Source organism: Aquarana catesbeiana, linkage group LG06 (assembly GCF_042186555.1).
Source record: "Aquarana catesbeiana isolate 2022-GZ linkage group LG06, ASM4218655v1, whole genome shotgun sequence".
Classification (NCBI taxonomy): Eukaryota; Metazoa; Chordata; class Amphibia; order Anura; family Ranidae; genus Aquarana; species Aquarana catesbeiana.
In genome coordinates this window covers 351735573-351748334 of record NC_133329.1, presented here as the reverse complement: position 1 = coordinate 351748334, position 12762 = coordinate 351735573, and the positions used below count along the sequence as shown (strand labels likewise).

The 12762-nt window shown below is 39.1% G+C and overlaps 1 protein-coding gene across 2 annotated transcripts in view; it reads right to left on the bottom strand.

The window, feature by feature from the left end:
• Positions 1-1357: 1357 nt before the first annotated feature.
• The window catches only part of FIGN (fidgetin, microtubule severing factor), a 248624-nt gene continuing 237219 nt past the window's right edge, over positions 1358-12762 (bottom strand). For both annotated transcript variants that reach the window (XM_073634029.1, XM_073634030.1), the window contains one exon: positions 1358-6119. In XM_073634029.1, coding sequence (XP_073490130.1) covers positions 3889-6119 — 2231 coding nt within the window. In that variant the 3' untranslated portion in view covers positions 1358-3888. The remainder of the gene's footprint in view (positions 6120-12762) is intronic.

The window sequence follows — 12762 nt, the reverse complement described above, 5'->3', positions numbered from 1 at the left end:
GCCTTGATGATGTCACTCTCGCACATGGAAGTCACATCACCGCGGCACAGATCGGGTGCCATAAAGTATACTGAGCTGTGGTGTACCTTACTGTTGACAGGGGGAAGCTTTTTTGAGAGAGGACACCATTTTGGTCTCTTCTGTCAAAAGAAAACTGCATGTCAGAGTGTTTTTTTTAAACTTTCGAGTTCAATACCACTTTAAAGTGCACATGTGCCCAGACTATGGTCAATAAATTATTAAAATACTGTAAACTTAATTGTTAAAAGATCTTTAAAACAAGCCATCGCTGACATTTGTAGATGCAGGAAGTGTAGGGTAATACATCCTCAAAATTCACAGTTCTGGAGTCATGTTACAGTACTTTTTTAACTGCATACAACACCTGTTGTTTATTTACAATAGAAGACTGGTAGGCTGCCAAATCAATTCCACCAGAGGAAAAAAAAAGTAGATAGTAGTTGCTATTTCAGTGGGTCTGAAGCTCTTTTTCTGTCTGTAAAGAAAATAATTTAACGTCCATAGTCAGGGAATAAGTGCACTTTAAATACAGTAAAACCTTAGATTGAAAGTAACTTGGTTTAAGAGTGTTTTGCAAAACAAGCAATTTTTTAAAATAAATTTTGACTTGATAAACGAGCGATGTCTTGATATACAAGTAGCGTCATGTCACAACTGAGTATAAAAGAGAAGAGAGGTGCCTTATAGCAATGTGATAGGTTGTATAACCATAAAATGCCCGTCCACAAATGGCAGCCTCAACAAAGGGGATTAGAAGCAAAATCCAGCAGGAGCTGCAGAGTAGAAAAGATAAGAGAGGCGCCTCTAAGTGTAGCAATATGGTTACATTTAATGAAGGTACAACATTTAGCAACTCACATGGTTTATGATTAAAACAGGCATATCTAAGTATGCAGGCATCTGGGGTAAAGCTGTCCTCATAGACTGTCCTCCGCACCGCCATTGACGTCATCCCTTCCACGCTATGCTTCATGAGTGCTTAAAGCCTCGCTTTCAGATTGCTCTACTGCAGGGTAATCTTCCCGGTCATGATTGCAGACTGATAGCGGTGAGAGCAGGCGGTGTGGAGGATGGTCAATGTGGAGAGCTTTACCCCGGATGCCTGCATACTTAGATGTGCCTCTTTTAGTCATCAACCATGTGAGTTGCTAAATGTTGTACCTTCATTAAATGTAACCATTCTGCTACACTTAGAGGCGCCTCTCTTATCTTTTCTACTCTGCAGCTCCTGCTGGATTTTGCTTCTAATCCCCTTTGTTGAGGCTGCCATTTGTGGACGGGCATTTTATGGTTATACAACCTATCACATTGCTATAATCTTTTTATATGGACTATAAACTGAAGGATTTAGGAATAAATGGTTGTGGAACGAATCATCTAAGTTTCCATTATTTCTTAAGGGGACCTTCGCTTTGATATACATGTGTTTTGGATTACAAGCATGTTTCTGGAACAAATTGTGCCCGCAATCCAAGGTTTAGGTATCTATGAAAACTTTGCTGAGTGGTCTGCATTGATAGAGTCCAAGATGACACTTTCAAAAGTTGCTAATAAAGTTAGGATTTGAAGAAAAAAGACAAAAACATGCAATCGGAATAATATTATTGGTACCCTTTATTTTTGGAAAACAGATTCAATTTTCAAAGTGATTGTTTCTTTGGATGTGCAAGATGAAGTTTGTTTAGTTAGTTTAAACCCATTTTTGCAGAAACAAAAGAACCAAAAAATGTAATGTAAATTCTTCTTTACGACGTTCAGTGCATTTATTTAATTTCTTAAATGTACATCAATAGCCAGTGCTTTGAAACAGCATTGTTACTGTCTCCATTTAAAGTAAACAAAACATTACATTCAAAAAAGCCAGGTTGTTCTGTTCATGAGTTGGCAGGCATGGACATCTGTAAGCCTGTACACTGCTCCTCGACCAGAGACATCACCCAACATCAATTAGCTGTCATTATAAGTAGTGAACAAATAAACCACAAAAATAAACAAAACCAAGACACAATTGAGGATGGTAAAAGTTAGCAGGAATAGAAAAAAAAGGAAAAAATGTCATAAGTATTAGACAGCATTCAAACAAGGTAAAATACACAGTGAATGTACACAGGAAAATAATACAAATAATACAACTATTAAAAACAAGGGTTGACTCTTTGAAGCCTATAGAGGCTGTCTTAAAAAAATAGCAACTTGGGGCATTTTTCACACAATATATTTCACTATTAACATATAAAACAAAGTGGTATATTTGTAAAATTAAAATTATCCAATAAAGCTAACTTTTCCAGTTCGGAAAAAAAAGAGCATCAGCAAGATAGTTATTTAGAGATGAAAGGGCATATGGTTTATTAAGACTTTCAAAGTCTATTCGTGCAATTTAAGATTTCTCTTGTTGGCTAATGATGGTCAAACATGTTAAAAATGTATGTCTTCTAAACCACACATAGCAACAAGATCCCCATATTACAATTTTTATTTAAAATGAAAACAAATAATACAAAACACCTCTTAAAATGCTATTTACTTTCCATGTTTTTGGTTGCAGTGTCTTGATTAAGAACGATTCAGCCTATCTGAATTAGACTTTGGAACATTGCAGCTTTGCATACCACCCTTAATCCTTAATAATTAGGTATTATACATATTGTATTGTTTAGGTATATTACTTAGATTGAAATTATCATTCTTGAATGTGCCTAATGATTAGATAGACTACAACCAATTTGCTGGTCTTCCTGACCAATGTGGCAACTGGAAGTTTACACAACATATGATGTTGAAACTAATATATAGCCAAGAAATTCAAAGGCTATCTACAGTGTCAAAGCTTACCAGTAAATATTTGTAAAAATAATTCAGGTAATAAAGCCAGTCACCATTATCTTTACAGCTGTTAGACTGAAGCTGAGTTCATTTAGGACACTTTCTTTTGAACCATAAAAGTAAAATCCAAATAAAGAACATAGTCATCCTCTCAACTTACTTTAGAAAATGTCTTTGATTTAATATAATAACTGGTAATTCTTAATAAGGTTTCATTTACATAGGGAGATATGAGCTACAAATTAACATGACGATACATCAGCCATTTTTCTTTAGAATCAACCAAATACATTCAAAGTAATTTTCCATGCCACTTTCCAATTTTTGAGGTAAACATACATTATAATATAAAGCAACAATGACACCAACCATCTTGCTCAGCAGTAAATAGTGCTTTCAACACATTCCTTTGAGGTACTGTACAAATCAACTTTCCTGAGGTTTTTTTTGTCATTTTTGCAGACAGAACATTAACATAAAGAAACTGCAGAAATTAAGGTCCAGATTATTTTTTTTCCCTGTTTTACTGTTCCGCAGAACAGAGGGGATTGAGGAATACTGTTGCTCGTACAATGGCAGAAATCTGGTTCTCTGTTTTTTAACTCAGTTGTTCATCTATAGTCCAGTAATGTTTGAAGTTAAAGCTTTTCATATTAGCACATGCCACCAATGTAATTGTGAGGCAAACAAAAACATAAAATAAAGCACCAGTTTAGGCACTTGACAGCAACTAAATCTCAAGAACAGCAGAATGGAATCAACAAACAGGTTCACGTCCTTCCAATGCCAACCTACTTCCACCCTACGTCTTTTGGAGTGTTGGCTTGCTTGAACACAACTAAGCATCAACACATACCCATTGTCCCATGTGATTCAATTCAGAACATTGGCTGTTTGATGCACATTTATTTCAAGTCTACCATCACTCTGCAGATGCAAGGTTACTTGGGCTGTCTTGGTACCTTAAACAGTTAGGCCACTGCCAAAAAGGGATTTAGTTCCCTATATCATCTATGTTTGTGTGCCAGCATTTCAAGTCTGTCACTGACTGCACCCAAACATTTTGTTCCATTCAATATATGTATCAAGTTCTTTTTGTGATATGCTAGGCTGAATCTTGCAGAATACATTTTCAAAGTCTTGATATGTTACAGGTCGCAGCTGGCCAGGCATAATGGCTGAAAGTTCTGAAGGTGGTATGGCATGAAGAGGGCCTACCACAGCTTCCTGACACAAACGAGCCACATCCAGTCCAGAAAAACCTTCTGTGCGCTGGACAAGGAGTGCAACCTCTTTGTCAGTGAGACAGTAATTGTGCTGTGATAGCAGTTGTATTATTATCTGATGTCTGGCTGTGCTGTCAGGAAGGGGAATAAGAAGTCTTTTCATGAAGTATCTCCGTAGAGATTCATCTATTTCTTCAGGTTTACTTGTGGCACAGATTACAACTATTTGGTCCTCAGCAGAAGATAGAACAGTATCTAACTGCATAAGAAATTCTGTTCTCATCCTACTTATAGGACTATGTTCTTCACTCACTTGGGAAGAGAGAAGCATGTCAATGTCACTAACAAAAATCACTGAGGGCTGCCGACACCTTGCAACAAGGAATGTTGCATGAACAATCTTTTCACCTTCAGTTATCCACTTTGTGACAATATTTGAGCCAGAAAGTTTAAAGAATGTGGCACCCAGCTGACTAGCTATGCACCTGCCCAGTAAAGTTTTGCCTGTCCCTCTAGGTCCAAATAAAAGAAGGCTCCGAGGCAAAGCAGTGAGTCCACTGAATGCATCTGACCGAATTACAGGCCATAAAACTTCTTCTTTTATAAAGGCCTTCACTAAATCAAGACCAGCAATTTCATCCCAATCAACTGGATGTCCCTGGCTGATAATCTCATTTGTTACAAGGTCAATGAGGTGTGTATCGGTATTCTTCAGCTGTTCGTCCACAGAGTGGTTGGATGAGGTAGCTGTATGAATTCCAGTGCCTTGTAGAGAGTGTGGGAGCATTTGCCTGTGGTCATCACTGTGCTCACTAATTGCAGAAGAGTTGTATTTTCCAAAAGTTTCACTTGATCTTGAATTTTTAGCAGTGCTGTATGAAGGTGGGGTGAGAGCTCTAGTTGACTGACTGGTAAATTTTCTTTGCTGGTCACCAGGTCCCAGCTGTTTTGTTGGCTTGAAGGCTAATGATGTTGTTTCAGAACTTCGATCAAAGCCATTTCCCCTATTTGAATTAGAAATACTTGTGTCAGACATTCTATACATAGGGCTATGTGAGGTTCTTTGTTGGCTGTAACTATAATTTCCATAGCTGGGATCTAAATCGCTTTGCCCTGCCATGTAGAAAGCTTTTCTTTTAAGAGAGCTGGCAGAACTGTTAGACAAAGAAGACGGTGTTATTGGGGTCAACCCATGGGTCTGATAGCTATAGCCAGGTACAGTAGTGGGAGGAAGGGGAGTAGGAGCAGGAATGCCTGAAGGGAGGTAAGCTGAGGGAGGAGGGGCACTTCCAGGACTATAGCCTGAGCCAACAGTGGATTGCGGGGGATAAGCAGCAGGTGGATAGTTGTAGCTTGATAGGTTTGAGGCCCCATTGTAGCCTGGCACTAAAGCTGGTGGAGGTGGAGGTGGAGGAGGAGGTTGTAGAAGTCCCGAGCTATGAAGTGGAGATGGGTGAGGCGATGGCAGTGCAGAGGCAGACTGGCTACTGTAACTTGAATGCAGGTAGGATCCATTGTATCCTGCTCCATATTCCTGAGATGGTAGCCCTGAATGCAGACTTGGTACTGTGTGACTTCCACATGTACTACTGGAATAACTAGATTCTGTCAGGTTGCTTCCCACCCCAGGAGAACTACCTATGCTGGCAGAAACATCGGATGGAGGTACTCCAGCTTTGCTTGCTGCAATAACATCAGCAACACAGTTCATAGGATATACACCCTCAGGGTTCAAGGAACTCTGCCAAGGTTCACCTTCATTTTTCCGGCCATTTACAAGACCTGATTGAGCTTCGGTGTAATTACTCAGAATGGGCCGTTCCATGGAACCATCCAAAATTCCAGAATATTTCTCTGCATATTTCTTTAGCAGATTTGATGCTGTTAAAGCAGAGATGTCATCATTGGCCCAGGCATACTGATAGGTACGCTGCAAGTGACCTCGATATGCTTCAACTTTGTGGGCTGGTGACCTAGTGGTTGAAGTTATATCAAAATGCTGTTCTGGCCACTGAGCATGCTCTGGCGTCCACTGCATCTTCAAGCCTGTAGAAGAAATAAAACACAATAGTGAAAAATCAACATACTTTTGTATACTAAAATCTTTTTATATATTTTTATTTAGGTGTTACAAAAAGCAATGCTAATTTGAAGTAGGGAATAACAACCAATCAGGTTTCAGTTAAAAAAAAACATTAAACGAGTCAAGAATACTTTTTCATTGGCCAGTATGGGTTAATCTCACTTCAGCCCCTTTTTTTAAGCTTAAAAAGCTCTAAATTTAATGGTATAAGGGCATATCTATATAGCTTAAAGGTAGGCCTTTTAGAGTTTTTGTATTTGCATCTTCATAAAGCTAATTTACTGCTAATTTTGTTTGTGAACAATATTTGAATCACGTTTTTTATATGTTTTTTGCCAAGTGATTTTGACAGCCTAAACACGGCTCTAAGCCCTTATTCTCAACATTTTTTGCCTCATTTTGGCACATTTTTGATAAGATTGTAAACATTTTTTGCCACTTGACACTAATGCACTTTGGCACTGACAATACTAGCTTCAATTTTTAAAATAAGGAAAAATGCAGTGAAAAAAATGTTGCCACAATTTATAATTAGGATCCCAAATGTATTTAGAAAGCATAATTTATAAGAAATATATAAGAAATACATCAATTTTCTGACACCTTACTGCATGCAGCTGTTCTGTCTTTACAATATCACTTTCAGTTTTATATTTCTTTTTTCCTCCAATCTAAAAATATGAGACACAGCTGACAGATCACATCTAGGATACCTCTCTTATTTGGTGCTGAACACCTAGTTAGCACAGCATAATGCACCCTGTGCAGAACAATATGACACAGACATTGCAGGTCATTCCATAATCCAACTCTCATCTAAAGTGGTCCACGACAGTTTCAAATCTGCTTCGTGGAGTGCAGCAAAGCAATCTCCTAGGCAGCGGTCTGTCGCTTTCATCACACAAAGCCTACAACTTGGTATGAATTACAACTGCTTTCTTTTTGCTCTGTTGTCAAACTGCTGGGAAAAAACAAGTAATGCTTGTGTGTTGGATTGTTTCTCCAGCACATCTCTAGGGTGCAGGTATTAAACTGCACTAACCCCCTAAAAGTTTTTTTTTTTTTTTTTAGCTTTACCCTCCAGCTGTTACAGCTGGAGGCCACTGAATAGGTTTTTGGAGCAAGGGGGATATAAATAGCACAGAACTCAAGAGGAATTTCTGCCACTGCAAATTGTAAAAGTTGCTGCTGCTGCTATTACTTCTAATAAAGTTCTAAAATGGTAGAGTAAATAAATGAATATATATATATATATATATATATATATATATATATATATATATGTAAGCCCACCATTGACACTCACCAAGAGAATATGGTTGATTTACTAAAGGCAAATAGGCTGCTCGCTTTGCAAAGGAATTTTTTCTTTGCGTAGCAAATGTGGTGAAAATTCAATTTGCAAAAAAAAAAAAAACACGTATACCCTCTACACACGGTCAGATTTTACGACGGAAAAAGTGCAATCAGATTGTGTTGTCGGAAATTACGATTGTGTGTGGGCTCCATCAGACTTTTTCCGTCGGAATTTCCGACACACAAAGTTTGAGAGCAGGATATAAAACTTTCCGACAACAAAATCCGATCAGTTAAATTCCAATCGTATGTACACAAATCCGGCGCACAAAGTGCCACGCATGCTCAGTATAAATTAAGAGACGAAAGCTATTGGTTACTGCCCCGTTTATAGTCCCGACGTACATGTTTTACGTCACCGCATTCAGACCGATCGGATTTTCCGACAACTTTGTGCGATCGTGTGTATGTAAGACAAGTTTGAGCCAACATCCGTTGGAAAAAATCCATGGATTTTGTTGTCGGAATGTCCGATCAATGTCCGATCGTGTTTTCAGGGCATTAGGGTCCTTTCATTCATGGCATACCCGTTTTGACGGACTCCGCTTTCTCAGCAGAGGATCGATTCATTGATCTCCACTGAGCAGATGGATGATAGGTCAGTCTCGGTTCACAGTGCTGACGAAAAAGGATCCACCTGTCCGTTTTCGTCTGATTCCATCAGATCCGCTGGACGGATGGAAAATAGGGTTTCCATCTGTGTGGATTTAGTGGATCGGATAACGCCGGATGTCAGCGGACATGTCACTGCTGACATCCGTCACTCCATAGGGGTGAATAGAGCGTCCGATCAGGCGGACCTGATCGGAGAGCATGTGTGAAAGGGGCCTTATTTTTACTTGCACATGTGATAGAAATCAGCAGAGTTTCACCTCATTCATTAAAGGATAAGTTTACTTTTTGACCAAAATGAATAAATGCACATTTTGTTTTGCAGGTAAAAAAATTAGCATTTATTATTTTTTGTTTTGGGAGCCTGCAAAGCTTTGCACCAGCGATCAGCAGATAGCCGATGCCGTGCAGGTCTCCTTCAGATATGTCAGTGTATCAGCCTGCTCATATCTTGTACAAGGAAGCCAATACATTCTGACAGGAAGACTCAGTGAACTACTATAGCTCCGTGGTAGTTCATTGAAAACTCCAAGCCGATAGGCACAAAGGCTACCGGACCTTGTTGTTTTCCATTTACAGAACACTGTGAATGAGTGATGCGGTTGGATGGGTGGGTGTAGTCCCGCCGTGTTTTTTTTTTTTTTTTTTAATTTTGATGTCTAGCAGGGGAGAAGATCCTGCTAGCTGTCACAGCGGGGGAACAGGGGGGTGTGGCGCCGGGTCTGTTTGTAACATGTTATGAAAGTTGAACTTATCCTTTAAGCTAGGGGGGAAATTTCCTTACAAAGTGAACAGCCTATTTGCCTTTAGTAAATCAATGCAATGGACTATAAATCACTTTTACATTTTAAATGCTGCTTGTGAATAACAGAGTAAATAAATTAAAAAAAAAGAGATAAAAGAAAAATATGAACAGAAAATAAAGAAGGGAAAGAACAGATAAAAATGAAGGAAAAAGAAGGGAAAGAACAGATAAAAATGAAGGAAAAAGAAGGGAAAGAACAGATAAAAATGAAGGAAAAAGAAGGGAAAGAACAGATAAAAATGAAGGAAAAAGAAGGGAAAGAAAAGATAAAAAGAGAATAGAAGTGAAGGACAGGAGAAAGGAAGGAAGGAAGGAAGGAAGGAAGGAAGGAAGGAAGGAAGGAAGGAAGGAAGGAAGGAAGGAAGGAAGGAAGGAAGGAAGGAAGGAAGGAAGGAAGGAAGGAAGGAAGGAAGGAAGGAAGGAAGGAAGGAAAATGGCAAAGAAATTCCATTTATCTTTATTGATCATTAACAGAAAAAAGAATTGAAATGAATCTATATGAAAGAAGGGATTTATTCTACAGTCATTGTTGAAAACCAGTTTTACTACACTGACAAGTTTAGAAAACCTAGGGGCTTTAAATTTTTAAATCCAAAAATGCTGGCAATGTATTAGTAAATTGCACAGAGCATATTGCCAACCTGAAATGTAAACAGTTGTGTCCAGATCTCCAAAGATTTCTACAATGCTGGATTATGAGCAGCATAGTACATGCACACATCTGGAGCTTGGTTCGTTTTCAGGGGCCCAGGCTGCATGGCAGATTCTAACACAATTGTCCCCTGCAGATGCTGTCACTACAATCACTATAGTTATAGTACCCTAACAATTAACAATTCCCCTGCTGGTTCATGCTGCAGCTGTAACTAAATAGACTCAGAGGGAGACCAAAACAGACGAGGCTATGGCATCACTTTCCACTGCTGGTCAAACAGCTAAAAGCTGGAAAAATGAATCTGTATAAAGAATAATATGTTGTTTGTGCTACTCAATCCACTTCAAAATGTGCTGAGGTTAAAAGAAGGTGCTCTGACAAAGAAAGTCTTTTTGCCATTGATTTCAAAGTCTCTAGCCACAGCAAAGCTAGGCACATCTAGAACAGGTTTACTTATAAGTGAGATCCAACTAAATTTTAAAATCAAACATTTATAAGAACATTCAAACAGAAAACACTATTTTAAATGAGTCTCACTATACAGTAGTTACCTATGTACAAATATTTTCTGTTTTTGAAAATATTTCTTTAATAACTTGATCTCCGGAAGATTTACCCCTCTTCATGACCAGGCCATTTTTTGCAATACAGCACTGCATCACTTTAAATGACAATTGCGTAGTCATGCAAAGCTATACCCAAATAAAATTTATGGATTTTTTTTCCACAAATAGAGCTTTCTTTTGGTGGTATTTGATCAACTCTGCGTTTTTTTTATTTTCTGCGCTATAAACAAACAATATTTTTTTACATTCTGCTATAAAATATATCCAATAAACCACACGCTAGAGGATTGATCTCATCCCTTTACTCCCAACTTTTAGTTAAGCTCGACTTGGATAAACCTGAATACACACAGAAATGGGAGGAGGACCTAGGACGCACCCTCGACATCACAGACTGGTCTGAGATATGGTCAACAACTAAATCATCCTCACCCAATATCCTTGCAATAGAAGCCAATTATAAAGTACTGACCCACTGGTACCTAGTGCCTTCAAGAATAGCCAAATTTGCCCCATCCTACTCAGCTCTCTGTTTTAGAGGTTGTTCGGAACAAGGTGCACACCTTCATATCTGGTGGACATGCCCAATAGTCCAAGACTTCTGGAATGATATTTTTGCTCATGCTACCAAATTGTTTGACATCTCTGTACAACCAGACCCAGCCATAGCACTTCTTAATCTAAAACCTGACACTCTGTCATGTAACCTTCTCATAGCTGGGAAACAAACTCAAGCTAGTCCTTGAAAAAAACCCTCTTTAGCTGTAGCTGAGACCAAACATAGAGTAACCCATTCTATGATCCATGCCAAAATGGATGCCATGGAAAAAGATCAAATCCCCAAGTTTGACGGGATCAAGCACTGTTTACCACCAACTTTAGACCTAATTGTCTTTCTACCATGGATGCAGGAGGGGGATCTCTCATTCATCCATCCATCTTTCATTTATAGAGCGAGTTTCATTGCTGAAAGCTATATTTCAGTTTCTGTGAATGAAGGAGTAGGACAGGAAGCGTGCAATAGTTGCCACTCTTAACCTGTGCCTGTGACCGGTCCAGCGACTTCTATTAACCCCCGAAGCACTAAAAATACCACTGCAGTCGTATGTGGGGGAGCAGAGGGCAGAAAATTTCAACTAAGAGAGCAGCCACCTGCACAATGGGAAACTTCTCATTCAATGTATAATGCCGCGTACACACGGTCAGATTTTCTGATGGGAAGTGTTCGATAGGAGCTTGTTGTTGGAAATTCCGACTGTGTGTAGGCTCCATTGGACATTTTGTGTCGGAATTTCTGACAAACAAAATTTGAGATCTGGATCTCAAATTTTCCGACAACAAAATCCGGAAATTCTGAGTGTGTGTACACAATTCCTACGCACAAAATTCGTAATCAAGCAGAAGAGCCACACTGGCTATTGAACTTCATTTTTCTCAGCTGGTCGTACGTGTTATACGTCACCGTGTTCTTGATGTTCGGAATTTCCAGCAAGATTTGTGTGACCGTGTGTATGCAAGACAAGTTTGAGCCAACATCCATTGGAAAAAAAACATGGATTTTGTCATCGGAATGTGCGATCGTGTGTACACGGTATAAGTATTATTCCCGATCTTAAAAAAAATGAAACTTAGGTTTTACATTTTAAACAGCTATTGTCCTAACTCCCAGATCATCATAAATGCTTATGGAGTGGGCACATGGTTCAGTTTATCTATTCCCTGTGGCCTCTTGTGGATTCTCCATACAGAGATAAAGAAAACTCAGATGGCCAAGGTAATTTGCCTAAAAAACTAAGTCCAGCCTGTTGTACCTAAACAAAGGATGGGGGGACACAACTCAAATTAAAAAATTGTCAAGCTCAATATTGTAAACTGGAGACATAGGGTCCTTTCGCACGGGCATTCTGCCCAGCGGACTCCGCTTTGCTCAGTGGAGGATCAATCTATTGATTCCCGCAGAACAGGCGAATGACAGGTCTGTCTCCGCTCACTGTGCAGAGATGGAAGTGTCAAAGTCCCACTCTTCTCTATGGGGAGATCAGAGGAAAATGGACCACCTGTCCGTTTTCTTCCATTCCCATCCAAATGGAAAATAAGATCACCATCCGTCTGGAAAGAATCAGATCGGATAGAAGCGGGTGTCAGCCTCCGATCAGGTCTGCCTGAAAAACTGACAGGCAGACCTGATCAGAAAGCCCGTGTGAAAGGAGCCTTAGGGGTTGATTTACTAAAACTGGAGAGTGCAAAATCTGGTGCAGCTGTGCATGGTAGCCAATCAGCTGCTAACTTCAGCTTGTTTATTTAAGCTTTGACAATAAAACCTGGAATTATTAACCTGGATTATTGACCACAGAACTGCTATAATCAGAGTCTTTCGTATCTGGAGTTCATCTTTAAGCCCATAATGTAAGAGATGTTTCTTGAGGCTGTTATATATCAAACACAAATCCAATTTATATAAGGACATAGAAAATATTATAGACGGAATTTTGTATAATTGATTGTCTTGTTATAAATTGCATGGTATTCAGCTGACTTGCTAAGTGACACACATCCTTGTCCCCTGGCTTATTTTAAATTAAATCACTTTGCAAGATAGCCCATAACAATCA